This window comes from Scomber japonicus, chromosome 21 (genome assembly GCF_027409825.1).
Source record: "Scomber japonicus isolate fScoJap1 chromosome 21, fScoJap1.pri, whole genome shotgun sequence".
Taxonomy (NCBI): domain Eukaryota; kingdom Metazoa; phylum Chordata; class Actinopteri; order Scombriformes; family Scombridae; genus Scomber; species Scomber japonicus.
The window spans coordinates 6,169,942-6,185,993 of record NC_070598.1 but is presented as its reverse complement, the minus strand read 5'-3'; the positions used below and the strand labels follow the sequence as shown (position 1 = coordinate 6,185,993).

At 39.5% G+C, this 16,052-nt stretch overlaps 1 protein-coding gene across 1 annotated transcript in view; it reads right to left on the bottom strand.

Annotated features, from left to right (window-relative positions):
* LOC128382648 (protein disulfide-isomerase TMX3-like) overlaps positions 1 to 15,855 on the bottom strand; it is a 36,563-nt gene extending 20,708 nt beyond the window's left edge. The window contains exons 1-10 of the mRNA XM_053342644.1: positions 15,819 to 15,855; positions 15,470 to 15,527; positions 14,843 to 14,882; positions 10,017 to 10,140; positions 9,520 to 9,565; positions 7,382 to 7,462; positions 6,807 to 6,906; positions 6,504 to 6,581; positions 5,760 to 5,826; positions 28 to 126 (exon numbers count right to left, since the gene is read on the bottom strand). Of these exons, the coding sequence (XP_053198619.1) occupies positions 28 to 126; positions 5,760 to 5,826; positions 6,504 to 6,581; positions 6,807 to 6,906; positions 7,382 to 7,462; positions 9,520 to 9,565; positions 10,017 to 10,140; positions 14,843 to 14,882; positions 15,470 to 15,527; positions 15,819 to 15,852 (727 nt within the window). The 5' untranslated portion in view covers positions 15,853 to 15,855. The remainder of the gene's footprint in view (positions 1 to 27; positions 127 to 5,759; positions 5,827 to 6,503; positions 6,582 to 6,806; positions 6,907 to 7,381; positions 7,463 to 9,519; positions 9,566 to 10,016; positions 10,141 to 14,842; positions 14,883 to 15,469; positions 15,528 to 15,818) is intronic.
* Between the last annotated feature and the right edge of the window lie 197 nt (positions 15,856 to 16,052).

Below are 16,052 nucleotides of genomic sequence, written 5' to 3'. Positions count from 1 at the left end.
AATGACAAATTTTTATGCATACTCCACCTGTTTCTCCTAGCTCATATAGCGTAAAGCCATCAATCTGAAGGTATCCTTGGAAGCGCTCCTTGTTCACCCACGATGACAAACTGCCATCCTCATACTCTGCAACACAGAGACAAAATCTTATAAGCACACACAAAAAAAAGGCCTATCGACATTCAGCACACCACCTGTCTATATTAAAAGCCAAGCCGAACAGTGTATTGATGGCTGGATTGTAAAAAGATCAAAGTGTTTACAGGCTGTTTTCTCTCTAGGGAACACATAATGGAGGCCAAGCGGAGCATTCATAGACAGCAGTCAGTTGAACAGTGATCAGAAATGGTTTTGAAAGAGGGCCGCCTCTGGGTTAAGTAGTCAGAGAGGCTATTTTGGGGTCTGAAAAGGCAAATGGACTGCGAGTCAGTGTGAGCAGATTTGGAATCAATGCAGACCTAAGCAATCAAAAGGCAAGTTAGGTACATGGTTTTTCAAGAGATAAATGAAAAGAACATCGGTCCAGTTGGGGCTCGTTTTATATTTTCAATTTAATGGTTGTATTTTATTTTATTTTTTTGCTGTGATGTTGGCTCACCTGACCTAATTTTCACAGCCATCTGTCTTAAAAAAAACTCATTTGGTTTGCAAACTAATCTCCATATATACATTCATTTTCTAGACACACTTTTGGCACACTCTTTTTCACATTTGGAGGGGATGCATAATTCAACAGATGCATCAGGAGGAGAAAAAAAAACAAAAACCAGTGCAATAAATTTAAGAAGAAAAAAAAAAGTAAAATAAAGGATTGTTTCCTGAATGTGAGCCACATGTTGTTGCTACCCTAACATCTGGAGGCAACATGCAAACGGGAACCAGAGTCTGTTCCTTGGGGTATAAATAGGGTGTAGCAAGGCTGATTACACAAAACTGTTTTCTCCGGCTGAGAGAGGCTACGGGATGCTCATAATTGATGTCAAATGTAGCTGGGACCTCATTATGACATGTTAATAAGTTACCATAACCTTTCTGCTACCATTACAGTAATTACAAGAACACTGATGACTTTTACATGGTTCTTAAGCTGCGAGCCCCCCCGAGGAGCTACGAGTATAATACTGAACATGACAACCCAAAACCTAGAACACGATTTTAAAAACCCCAAGGTCATAGCTAGTGTTAACATCAAAACGACCCTTAATGCAATGCTTCGTAGCTGCCGAAGCTGTGCAAAAGGCGAGAGCGGGGCTTGTTGTTAAATCTGCTGACTCAGTCAATCCTGCAGACATTCCAGAGAGTTCTTTCCACAGATGTTCTGGCTTTACAGACAGCATGCAGCTGCCCCGACTCGCTACTCCCAGAAGCGAGAGAGAGAGCGAGAGAGCGAGCTGAAGGCCCCCATACTGGGATTATACAGGCTGATGAACCCCTTCCCTGACTGAACTGGCTTCACCTTGAAACAAATTAGAGCTGCTCTCTTTCTGAGCGCCAGCCTCACAATCTCCATACTGCCCTACAGGAGCCTGTCAACCCCGAGTTCACGCAGCGGGAGACAAGAGAGAGAAAGATGAGGGGCAGGAGGGGGAATGAAAACAGACAGTGGGTGGAGAGAGAATGATCCAGTGTCAGGGTTTTTTTTGAGTGGAGGGAGGATGCAGCTCTGACACATTTTTCAAGGAGGAAGGTTAATGGCGTAGAGGACCTTCATGACAATGCAGATAAAGAAACAAAAACCAAAAGGAAGCAGCAGAGAAGAGAAGAGAGGAGCAGGAGGAGCAGGGTGAAACACACAGAAGGTGGCAGAAGATGAAAAGATCAATGCTTTTTATTGTAAGAGAAAGATCAGTAAGATTCAGATTTAATGGTGGAAATGCTTTGGCTGGTTGTCCTGGAACCAGCTGCAGACAAGAACAGGCTGACAACAAAAATATTTAATTGGCATGAACTAATTATTAGGATGTTGGTCAGGGGATGTTTGATTTACAACCCTGGGCTTGGCGAGGCATTTTTTAATAAGGAAAACATTTGTCAGTCTGCTGAGCATAAAGAACTGTGGGCTACTGGTATTAAGGAGTAAGCCAAAACTTACATTTAAGATGATAAAATACAAGCAAGAATGACATGGAAAACGGCATTGTATGTAATTTAACTAAGATCTTTATATGGCCAGCTAAGCTCTTTTATTTTACCCCTTGAATGTTGAAACTGGACAGTATGATTTCTAACTGTTCCATCTCACTGAGTTTCCTTTTTGTTTTCTTTGACCTTTTTACTGGAAACAGCACAAAACTTTGTTTAGTAAGATAAAAAGGCATTGATTTTGTGACCATGCAGCATGCCTTATTTGCTTCCTTCCAGCCAGAAAGCACAAACAGTAGCAGCAGAGTTACAGCCACTTAGCCGTGGCTGATAAAGTCGTGCAGACTCTTTAGAAATTGTGGTTGTGTTAACTGCAGTGTGAGGTATGAATAAGTAATCTCAGCTCACGCTCACTATAAAAACTTTAATGACTTAAATGAATCAGTAAATTACTTAAAGCTTCAGAATTTCCTCATTTAAAGTGACTTTAGTATCAGTGTTTTAACTAAAGCACACAAGTAATTACTATCACTGTTAGTTTGTCCTTATTTGTGGCTAAATCATGTCAAAACTCATTTTCAGCATTAAAAAAAGAGTGAAGAGATAAATAATGTCAGTAAAAACAGTAGCTAACTGTTTTCTTAAGTAACTAATGATGCTGCTAGTAGCTATACCAGCTAGCATTAGCCCTGAGTTGAAAGCCTTATAAAGATGTTCTTATTCATTTTCTTGCTATTTATGAAATATATAGATGTCTTCATAGTCAAAGATAAATAATATCAGTAAAATCAGAAGCTAAATGTTAGTAAGCTTTCTTAAATAACCAACAATGCTGGCTAGTAGCTAACCAGCTAACATTAGCCCTGAGTTTAAAGCCTTTTAAAGATTTTCTTATTCATTTTCTTGCTATTTATGAAATATATAGATGTCTTCATAGTCAAAGATAAATAATATCAGTAAAATCAGAAGCTAAATATTAGTAAGCTTTCTTAAATAACCAACAATGCTGGCTAGTAGCTAACCAGCTAACATTAGCTCTAAATTTAAAGCCTTTTCGCCAACATTTTCTTGTTCAATATTGCTATTAAATGCAATATAGTGTTAATTAATATTCAGTTGTAGTTCTAGATAATAACTGAGAGAGGAACTGAAAATGATTTGGTTTGGTGTGAACATTAAAGCATTGTGAAACTGTGCCCCCTCTTGGTTGCAGTGTCTTGTAATCCAATGTGAAATGGGCCAGATGTTCAACATAAATAACTCACAACACATGTGGATTATGAGACAGGGAGGATATTGCATTTGTGGGCAATATGATAAACACTTCCAACCAGTTATTGTGCTTTCCTTCACCGTCACCCACACTGACCTCATCGTCTTTGCCGATTGAAATACACGTTGAACACCGTACACATATGCCATCAGAAAACGTCATTGGCGTGTTATCACATTCAGATGTGTGATCACATCCTGTCACTGCATTCATGGACAGTTAATCAGCCTGTCAGTTAAGTGCTCCCACTAAACATATGCAAAATAATTCTGTCTAACAGCTGGCTTCATACAAGGAGTGTCAAGGCCAAGCCATAAACCACTGAAAGAGATTAACAGAAAGCCTTATGCTGAGCTCTGTGCATTAACTACTGTGTATCAACACTCCAAACATGTTTGAAACAACCATCTTGTTGAGTGAATGTACAACACATACATCCTAATTATGTTTCTTTACAACCAACATGAGGTCCTCCAGCTTTCATTACACACACTGATCAAAACCAGCCTCTTGAAGCACAATAACAGAGCAGTCCTGTATAAATTGTGCTTGAGCTTTGTAGCAGTCGGCTATGAAACTGAAGATTTTAGTAATTAAATATGTATGACTATGTACTATATTTTAGTGTTCTTCAAAAGGGATGCCGGCGGTTTCTGAAGTGCACTAAACCAATCAAAACTCAACAACAGTATGTCAAATATCATTTACACAAAGCGGTCTTACTCGGTGGCATCCATGCTTCTTAAAAAACACAACAGGTAGAGGAGTGAGAATATTAAACATGCAGTGAATATCAGTATTTTGAATCTGCATTTTCACAAAATGCATATAAAAAAAGGAAGAAGATGCTAAAGGTTGCTTGTGTATTCTGGGAACTGCCAGCCTTTGCAGCTTGTATATAAAAATAATACAGATCATAAAAAAGAAGAATATGTGCTTTATACATATCCATATAAACGCTGCACGTCTGACAAATTTAAACAAGCGCCACAGTCTGTCATAAAACCGTGTCAGGCGGTGCCTATGCAAATGCGTCTCTCAAGTTCAGTCAAATAAAATCAGATAAAAAGTTTATTATGGGATGTGAGTGTCAAAGTGAGCATTAGAGGCATCAGCCTTATTTGTTTTCAGAGTCAGCATCTTTTCAGCGGATATTCAGTGGCACCAGTCCTCTGAGAAACACGACACATTGCACAGCTGGACAGAAACCTAATGCTGAAGACTACAGGTGGTGAAAAGACAAGGAACACTGGTGAAAAATTGGAGGAAGTTATTTTTTTGCTGTCATTTTAGGTAAGTGTTTAACAAGCTTGCAGTCTAATTATGTAACATTAAGTTTTAACCCTATGTAATGCATGATAAAAAAAAAATTTTCTTCTACATTTTTTTTTGAGGATTGAAAGGGAAAAGAGAAATTTGCCACGTGAAGAAGGACACAACCGTGCTGCTCCTCTTCTTAGTCCTTGACAAGCTTAATACGCTGTCACCATGGCAATGTTAGACAGTCACCACATCCTCTGTATCAGGGTCTTGGAGGACTCTGCAGAGAGTGGAATTTTTGCTATCAGCGTCTTCTGTGGCGAGCCCCTACTGCTGCAGTTCTGGTGCCGGAAGCCCCCTTTCCATAATGAACAGGTGGAGCAGATGGACGTAAGGTATCAGACGCAGGCAGAGATGAATTTTGTACTCCGGGCGCTACACCGTGCACCAAACCTCCCCAATAGCCACTACTGGGGCCCATTTGTGTTAGCACTCTGCCTCGATGCTCTACCCTTCCGCTTCCGCCTCCCAGATGACGCCGACAACAGCAGCAAAATCCAAGAAATCATGGAGGAATGCGGTGAACTTACATTACTGCGGTAAACAGCTTCAAACTGTGCAACAGAAAAAAAAGCAGCTCTTCTAAACCTCTTATGTCAAGTATAATTTTTTTGCTCAGACTTGACGGCTGCGTCAGTGATTCAACTCTTGGCTTTGAGCGACTGTATATACAGTACCAGCTCTGCATTGGTTTCTTTGGCATAAACTGTGGTATCTCACGCCCACATGAGCCAGTTCATCCACCCTGGCCTGCTATGTGTGTCCGCCCAGAGACAAACCGCCATAACATCACTGGCCTTACCGCACACACAATAGTGGGCAGAGCCCAGGGTGCTTTATGATGGGCCAGGCACCCCATAACTCATTGTGGTGAGGAAGATGAAAGAACAGCAGAAGCGACGGGAAAACTAGAGGAACAGAGCTCCAGTTACAAGGATTACAGGAGAGGAGGAGAGGAAAAGGGAACAGACAAAAAAAGAACAGTCGACAACATGGCACCCCACTGCCCTCCAAATCTCATTTTCATGCCAGACTAAGAGAGGAAATCCCCCCCCCAGCAACAGAACATGAAGACAGTACTCACCATCATAGGTAAAGAAGGCTCCATCCTTAAAGACTACAACCGCAGGAAGCTCTGGCAAAGTTACAGACTGGTAAAAAAAACAAAAAAAACAACACAAGAAATACTTTGAATGCACAGTATGCACACATGATATAAAGTATGTATAAAATATGGGACAAGACTGTTGGCAGCGAGGCAATGCAGGAAAATGTGATATATTCATTTTTGCATACTGAAAATACAACATTCAAGCAAATTATCTTCATTTGTATGAATATGAACCAACTATAATAATGAAATGTAATTATAGACAAACTAGAGTAATAAAAAAAACTAACAAGGGTCCAAACTGGATGCAATACACTGCAGAGTATCAGTGATATCATTACAGAAATATGAAAACTGGATTTATATAACACCTTTCTAGTCTCCCGACCTCTTACAGCGCTTTACACTGCATGTCATCATTCACGCACACATTTACACGCTGATGGCTCAGGCTGCCATGCAATGTGCCAACCTGCCCATCAGGAGGAGTTTCTAATCATTGCCACACACACACTAACACACCAGTGGCACAGCCTTTGGGAGCAATTTGGGGTTCAGTATTTTGCCCAAGGTCATTTCAACATGTAGGGGATCGAACCGCCAATCTTCTTACTATCCTACCTCCTGAGCCACAGCCGCCTCCACACACACAAAGTGATTTTATTCATTACTTAATGCTTTCAAAAGACTCAAAAGGATGTATATTCAAAGAGTTACCTCTGGCAAGACTTCCTCTGAAGCCGAGAAGAAATAGGTGTAGACAATGAGCTCGGAGGCGACATCATTGTACTTCTCCTGCAATGGCAAAAACGGTATTTCAGCGTTTATGCAACAGCCTTCAATAAATTGAACAGTTGTAAAGACTGTCACTAGAGGGTATTACAAACAGCCTATTCAGGTTTAAAAAAAACTGCTTTTCTTATTCAATCAATGTGTGATTTTAGTGTTTTAGCTCTGAAGAGAAGAATAAAACAGTAATAGCTTCTTCATTCACGTCTGGGTGACATGAATGGTACTCACTTTGAGGGGAGACTCCCCGCCGATATACACAAAAAGCACATCATGGCGTTTCATCATGTGCTCAAACATCTGCTTGCTGGGAAGCGCCCGGACAGCCGGTCTGGAGAGAGGAAGGAGAAAAGAAACCCCCATAGAGATGATTTATATCTATTGATGATTCAAAATAAAATCTTACACCGCACAAAAAAATTAAACACAACATAACAAACTTATATAAAAAAGATAAAAAAGGTTTCTATTTCTCCTCCATGATTTGTGTGCTGGTAGCTCCACCCAGTGGCGATTCGGCAAATTTCAGCCGTGGCAACGTTAGAGCCAAGCTTTTGATCAACCCCTCTGTCACGGATCTAGCTTGATTTCCCTCAAGGAGGAGAAAATCTGTCAGGCTCAGTTGATACAGTGGCTTAAACTAGAGCATCAGAGGCAGAAATGCATTGGGCTATGAAACAAATATGGCCTGCTCAGATAAGCATGCTTGGATGGTTCTTATTAGTATAGCATGTGTTCCTGTGAAATAAGAGAGAGTATGCATCCCTTTCATTTTTATTCCTTTTAAAAAGTAGAAGTGAGCTTACCCTGCCACCCTGTTGGCAAACTCCACAATATCATCTTTTGTCCTTGGTCCCTTGTAATTATAGGCCAGATCACCCTTTAACCTGAGAAGAAGAGATAGAAACAAAGCTGGAGTGAAAGGCTGATCATTTGAATGTATAAGCAATCATTGTTTTGTGCTGCTAATTCACTGTGAAGAAGATGAAATGGAAATAAATTACGAGACGATCCATTGCCTGAAAAACTTAATTCAATGCAAGAGAATATTAGGGGAGCTTAAATTCATTTGTTAAATGCCCGAGTTTAGAGCTGAAAAACTTAATTAATGAGTCAACCAACAGGAAATTAATCAGCAACTGAGTTGATTGATTGTTTTAGTTGTTTAATTAAGCAAAAATGGTGAATACTGGCTGGTTCCATCTTCTTAAATTTGAGGCTTTTTGTCTCTTTTCTGTTTCATATCACTATAAACTGAATATATATGTGTTTTAGACTGTAGGTCGGACAAAACAAGACTTATTACAGATATTTAGTTTAAATTGCATAGACTGAACAATCAATAGATGAACTGGAAATTAGAATAATTGTTAATTGCAGCATCACTTTAGCCTCCAACAGACAAATTTAAAGTCAGTGCTCAACAATCTCTAAATCCATCTGGGAAAACTCCTCCAACAGTCAACTTTTATTAAGTCATGACACCTCCAATGCAAAAAAAAAATACAAAAACACTGTCACTAATTGAGTGCCAGCCGAGGAAACGGACTCGCTCTCAACTTCTACAACGAACGGGTGTATTAAGGATTGCTAAGGTTGCATCAGCCCCCAGCGTTTAATGAACTCAGGGGGGGGACACAACTCTAAATCAAGCCTCCTTCTGTCACCAAGGGAGGTATCTCGTGCTCCTCGATGGATCTTTCATCACTTTCTTGGTTTAATGTTATGAACCCTGCCGAGATCCTGTGGCAGTTTTCCCAAATGATCTTGATGAAACTAAACGGGGCGCCCATTACGGCAGAGAGTGCAGACAAATGATTCGGTCTCAAATTTATGGGGAGGAAACTCGTGCCGTCTAGGATCGTCATTTCTCTCAAGTCAACGTGAGTTCTGCTGTCGAGCAGCTGGTGTATACCTAAATTCATTAATTACATATGAAAAAAAAAATGTCAGTGGCACTTCAAGAAAAAAGTGTAATGAGGTACAAGGGGAATATCAGTTTAAATAGTTTATCACTCAGTCTGCATCGGTTAATCAATGTGAGTCAGAAAGTCAAAACATCTAATTTTATAGCAAAAGATAAAAATCCTGATTTCAAACACCAAATGTATCACAGCGTGTTTATAATTAAGAGGATTTCAGAGTGCTGAACCCTAATAGAATTTAAATTTAGAGGGTGTGAACATAGTTTGTCACTGTTATGCTGCTGTTATGCCTTCAGGAAGCAGCAACAACACCAAACTCCCTCCTGAATCAGTCATCTTGAGGGCTTCCCAAAAGGGCCGAACCTCAAGGGCAAAAACACAACAGGGGGAAGAACATCAAGATAATAACGCAATCCAGACTTTAGTGAATACGCTTAACATAACAGCACAATTTAAATGCTTAAGAAAAAAAAAAAGTTTAAAATTGCTGATTCAAAATTCAATGAGTTTCTTTAATCTCGTTTGGATTTCTCTAAGCTCACACAAAGCTGCACAATGGTAAAGGAAGTTACAATAATTGGCAAAAGAAAAAAAGAAAAAAACTTTAAATGTGAATACACTTCACTTGAGTTTTGAATCCCAGCAAATAGTTAGTAGATAAGTGTGGAGACTAGAAACTGTCCACAAAGCTGAAAATGATGGTAACGGGATTTTGACGTACTAATCTAATAAAATTATAACTTTATTTATACAGTATAGCACCTTTCATACATAAAATGCAACTCAAAGTGCTTTACATTTGACACAATGAAACAAGAGCAAACAAGTTCAATTCAACAACATAGTTTAAACAAAAATGAAACTAATAATAAGTCTAAAACACAGATTAACTAAAAGCTTTGCGGTAAACGTATGTTTCAAGTTCTTTTTGGGGGGTTTCCCAGAGGTTGCCGTTACGTTTGATATATAAAAATAAAAGGACAGAAATAAATTGTTCAAATCTGAAGAGTGGCACTTACAGTTTTATCGTAGGGTAACCACGAACACCGAACTCTGACGCCATTCCTGCCATATAGAAAATAAATATATATCAACTCAAGCAAATGTCAGAATGTAATATCAATAAATAGATCCAGAAATATAGATTAGATGATTAAAGATGCTTGGAGTCAACAGGAGAATTGCTGTAATGTAGTTTTTGCCCAAACTGTGTCCTAAAAAAAACAGGTGAAATATGTGAATAAGGTTTCAGACTGTCAGTAAGTGTATTAAATGATATGTGTCCATGGATTATTCCAGCAGTAATCAGAATACAAATATCACAATATCATAATAATGTGACGATCACCAACATCTGCTTTGACATTGTTTCGTAAACATAGTGCATCATGATGTTGTTGCTGTTGTACAACACGGTCAATTAGGTTGAGTCCTCGTCTCTAGCAGGTGAAACGATCACCTGGGGGACGTGACAAACTCCGAGGGAAGACCCTGAAGTGCTTCATTGTTTACTCACCGGAGTACGCGGTGGCATCCATCTTTCCCACACGGACCGGCGACCCGGAGCTCCTCAGCTCGGCTCCCACATCGTGCCATACTGGTTCTAGTTTTTTACAGTAGCCGCACCACGGAGCATAGAACTGAAAATGAGAAGGAGAGGTTAAATAAGCTTACTGTAACATCATTTGGTCTTTCTTAAATGCTTAATTTCATTTGGGTCAGTGACAAATAAATAAGGGTTGGCAAGATGAGCAATTCAAAAATATCTTTAAAAATAGTTTTAAAAGCAGCATCAAGTTTGTTAAAATGTACTTTTTGTGTTTTTGTTGGTTTTCATGTCATTTTAAATTATATTAAACCGAAAGTAAGACTGAATGCTCCTGAAAATGTCAAATGGTGTAACCACAAAAAAATGATACATATTAAGTATGTTGTATTTTTGTTGGTTTTATATAATTTGAAATGACATTTGCAGCATTTGTTTTTTACCAATAGTAAGACTGAATGCTCCTGAAAATGTCAAATGGCGTAACCACAAAAGAATGATAAATATTAAATATGTTATCCACCAACAGTGTATTTAAGTTGACTTATACAAATATTTGAAATGTTTCCTGATCTCCATGGTTACCCAGATTAAATGTAATATTTAGAACAATAGTATTCCATTAGCTTTATTTAATATAAAAGTTATAATGTAAGATCATGCCAAACTAGTTGATATGGTGTTTTATTGAGAATTTACTGTTTTTAAGCAAGTTTAATTATTTGGTACAAAGTTTTTATGGTTACACCACTTAGACATTTTTACCATAATCCTCTAATATATTCTCCCAAAATGTATTAAAAGCAGAAATTTGATGCTGGGTCCACAAAAAAAGAAAGTGTGCAACTTATTTATACGTCTATTTTCTAATTTTAACCCCTTTAAAATTTGACTGAACCACATGGACACAGTAAAACATCACTGACGCATTCATCATGAATAAAGATGAGGTTTACAATTACACACATGTCTCTTTACTGTGTTGAACTTCTTGTGTTTATGGCAAGGTTCATTTTCAAACAAACCAACAAGCAAAATATCTAAAATTCTTGTTTTTCATTGTGTATTTCCATTTAGACGGAGAACAATAACAACACTGAGCAAACTTACTTTCACCTCATTTGACACCATGACTTCTAAAACGACACCAACCACATGAAATATACGGTTGTTGTCCTTTTATTGCTGTAAGCATCTAGTGAAATGGATTTAAATTACTGGCCTGGCCCTTTTTTGTGTATATGACCCTGGGGTGTTTCGAGAGCTTTGTTTGTTGCCACTACTTTGTAATTCTACTTGATATTGTGTATGACCTCGGGAAGGGATTTTGTGTGTGTGTGTGTGTGTGTGTGTGTGTGTGTGTGTGTGTGTGTGTGTGTGTTCGTGTGCAATACGATTACACTGCAATGGACAATAAATGTGAATAATCCAACAACAACAGCGATAGCCAAGTTAATTTGAATGAACTACTGCTAATTAGTAGCACATGAAGGACTATTTTTATCTTAAGCTTGTCTGGAAGGGGAAAGATTTCTGCTACTGAACTTGTAATAATAGCTAAAGAAAAACAAGAAATGTACTTTGAGCCTGCGAAAACCAATGCAGTCCAACAATAAAGGACACTGAATCACTGGTATCTTAAAAAAAAGGAGATTTCTTTAGTCAATCAACCTCTAACCTATACATTTAATCCATTATTTATTCATTATTATTAAAATTGTTGTTATTATTAGGAGTTTTAAAGTGGCATTAGCATTAGCGGCTGTGGCTCAGAAGATTGGCGGTTGATCCTCCGGTTCACATACCGTTGTGTCCTTGGGCAAGACCAGGTGGGGAGTTCCCGTCCTCTGATATGAGGCCAACGCGGAAATAACATAGAACTGCATTCTATCAAAAGGCCACCAGGGGGCGACCGTTTTGGTGTCAAAAGGACTTCCGTCTCTATACAAGTCAATGGAGAATTCACCAACTTCTCACTTGATTTCTAACCTCAGTAAACGTTTTCAAAATGTGTTTATGGTCTCAATCGCTAGTTTAAAGCCTTCTTCAATGCAGTATGATGTTCATTTGGGACATTTTGGCCTCCTTGATTTTATATTTGACGAAAAAGCAGGGTATGCATTAGGGCCTGGCTACGTCGTGACTGACAGGTTGATTGACCAATGTCCTCGATATTCAGCCCTCGCAACCATAGCAACCTCCCCGCTCCACCCATGGTCACGCCTCATGCCCATATAAGTAGCATCCGTGTTTTCATTTTTCCCAGCATGCACCTGAAATTTTCAAGATGGCGCTGCCCAGATCCGAAACTATTGGCTTCCGAGCAGCAGTCCACAAACCAATGGGTGACGTCACGGATGTTACGTCCATTTCTTCTATACAGTCTATGGTTGGCACCTTGCGTGGTAGCCCCTGCCATCAGTGTATGAATGCGTGTGAATGGGTGAATGAGATGTAATGCAAAAGCGCTTTGAGTGGTCATAATGACTAGAAAAGCTCTATATAAAGTACAATCAATAAGCACAATCCATTTACCATGGACCATTAGCAGCATGTAGAGGTTACACCCAGCATGATTACCACATTTTCATCAACTTCCACCTTTGCTACCAATCTACAAATAACAAGAAATAGCTAATCACAGAGTTTAAAGCTGAATTTATTGTTTTAAGTTTATGTAACTTGGGGACAGAAAAGACATGCAGCCTTTCTATATCATCGACTCATAAAGATTTATCCTCTATTTTTGGTGTGTGTAGGCGGGAGGGAGTGAAAAGTCATGGCTTTTCACAACGCATAGGGTATTGCGTAATATTCTGGTGTATACAGATCTGTGTGTGTGTAATACTGGAGGTTTTATTGCATATGTAAACAGATATATTGTGTGTGTATATGGGAAGGTTGGCCGCTGTGTTCTCTCAAATTCCCAAGACAAACTCCTCCCAAGGGAGACAATGAAGGTATTATGTAACCTAGCAAACGACTTAAACACACACCAGACACTCATCAACATTAGCGTTCAATTGGGATTATGTTTTTGTCCAAAATTTACGATATATTGTCTTTAAAATAATCGCGATAAACGATATTATTGTCATTTGAAGATAATTTTCTACCACTGATTTAATGATAATATAATAGCATATTGATGTAAAGAGGGAGCGGTGGGGTGTGATTGGAGAATAGGCGCTATGCTTCTGTAAAAACACAGACTATTTTGACGATTATGGGCCAGGACAGAGTTATTTACCTTTAATTCTTCTGCAGTCTCCACTCAGGACGAACACAGTGAGGAATGGAGGACACTACTCGATTAGCCAATGTGACATGAATAGCCTCTTAGCTGCTAATGTGAAGTGTTGCAAAAATGATCAAGGTCGATACGATGATGTTGATTAGTACGATAAGTCAAATGTGACAGGCCTAGATTGGTCTTTAACAACTCTTAAGAAAAATATCGGACTCTTTAGCTGCTAATGCTTTGAATTTGTCTATCTGTCTGCTGTTTGGTGCTGAGCAGAAAGCACCACAGTTTACTTATCAGAGTGTTTTTGCTGCCAACAGCTGCCCGATGTGGATAGAAATGAGCTTGATAAGCACGGTGACATCGAGCCAAAACAAGTTACATTTAACAGTTGTCAGAAAACCCAATAATTAAACTAAGCAGCTTTGTAGAGCTGCAGAATTGGATGACAGTTCACATTACACAAAGATATATGATTCATCGTAATATAATACAGCTTCAAGAACATCGATGCTCTGAAGTAAGTAAGGTAATGGCAGCAATTGGTGTCAAATACAGAAAAGCTTGTTAAGAAGAATTTCTTCATCTCACAACAAATTTTTCCTCAAATTAGTTCAAATTCCAACTGTGCGAATGAAGTTTTCCACTACCGCCGCTTGCTTGTTGTGCGTAATCCTCTGTGTATGTGGAAAAAGTGACATCTGCATGACCTGTTATCACCGTGCTGCTCAAACTCCGCAGCGTCAGGACTCACTTCTGCAACCCAAACTCTAATGAAAGCAACTTTGGCTTATATAGGGCCTAGACACAAACTCTGATATAAACCCCTCCGAGCCCCCCGGCTTTGCCCGGCATGCATGACTTCTCATCGACTAATCACAAACACAGAGGACAGTCTGCACTACCCGCTGCGGCCCCCGCCCTCCGTCATCCCATCCTGACTGCTGCAACTTCCGCAAGGGATGAGCTGAGCGGTAGTGTGCTCGACACGGAGTCAAGCATTGCTGAATGGACCCAGACTGGTTTCAGAGAGTGTGTATGTGAGTGTGTGTATATGTGTGAGTGTGTGTGTCTCTGTCTGTCTGTGATAAGCGACTTTCAGGGACAGATTTAAGACTAAAGAATGGATAGGTGGGGACAGTTTGACTAAATCGAGACCAAATAGTGTCACCAGTGTAGAAAAGGCAGATTTTTGGGTCAGTGGTTGAGGTTAAGGTTCAGTTTAAACTAGAACTGGTTATAGTTGGGGTAAGTCTCTATGGTGACGGAAGTAAAAGTGTAAATGGCAGCATATATAGAGCACGTTTACTCCAGCACTTTGCAGTGTTTCCGCTGCCCTCTCACACCGAAGGCAGCCAATAACACGCAGGGTGCTGGCACAACCATCGGGACCAATTTGGGGTTCGGTATCTTGCCCAAGGACAACTCATGCAGGAGGACATGCAGAGTCAGGGATTAATGGACAACCCGCTGTACCTCCTGAGCCACACAGCCGCCCAAAAGTGTGTGTGTGTATGAGTGTTTGTGTGTGTGTGTGTGATATCAAACTTACGTCAACCAGCCAGACATCGTTCACTCTGGTGTCTTTAAATCTATCAAAAGAGAAAAATAATGATTAACAGCAAAGAAAAGAGTCTGAACTGAGCCTAAAGAGGTTTATCATACACTGTTAAAACAATCAAAATACATAAAAGAAGGAAATTCACAGCAGATAGAAGAACAATTACTGATGCAGCTATGAGAATAGGAGGAAAAAATAGACTAGACTGTGTAAGACGTTGCATGAATAAGTCCCTAATTACAAATTAGATGTTCTCACAGACACAAGAGACAAAGTCCCCATAGACTTCCCACCACAGGCATCCAATTAAAGACACCTTGCAACCAGAAACCTGATATGAAATCAAGACTACCCTCATCTTTCATATGTGTCTTTATCATCAGTCCTCTGCTTTGTGCCCCTTCTCTCTTATTATAGGATCATATACAACTTTAACAAAGAGCACCATCATCATCATCATTATTTTACTGCAGCAGGAAATACACTGACTTAAACCATGATTTGCATCCACATCAAGAGTGTTGTTCACGCAGGAAGTTGCATTACATGAGCTCCTGTACTAAATGTGTGAAGCTGAAAACACTGAAACACTGAAGCAGAAGTGTGTGCATCACTTACGTGTCGTCTAGATCCTCAACAAATGCAAGCACCGCTGAGCTGAGGAAAGCAGCTACAACTGAAAACGATAAGGAGACATGAAATCAGACATAATAACGTGTTATCTGAATATAAACAAAAGGCTAACAGTCTCTTCTTCTTCTTCTTCTTTTTCTTCTTCTTCTTCAGCCCTGCAGCCTGAAACCTCATGACTGAAGCATCACCAGCTAAGCCTCAGTCTCAGCTCACTGTGCGCCGATTTCGCTCCACAGTTTGACAAACAGCAGCTTTAGAGATCAACCAGACAGATGTTGTAGTCGCTCGGTGTAGTCTAGTTTTGGATAAATGTGGAATTAAAGGTGAAACGTACCTCCACAGATCAGGGAAGCCTTCACTTCTGCCATCGCTCCGAGTGGACACAGCAAGCAGGAAGTACAGCGGCTAAAACGGTGGCTTTTGCGCATGAGCGTGTTTACGCAGGCACCCTCAGGGCACCGACAACAGCATCAAAAAATAAATAATATAATATAATATCATATCATATCATATCATATCATATCATATCATATAATACATTCAATTATTAATTAAATTAAATTAAATT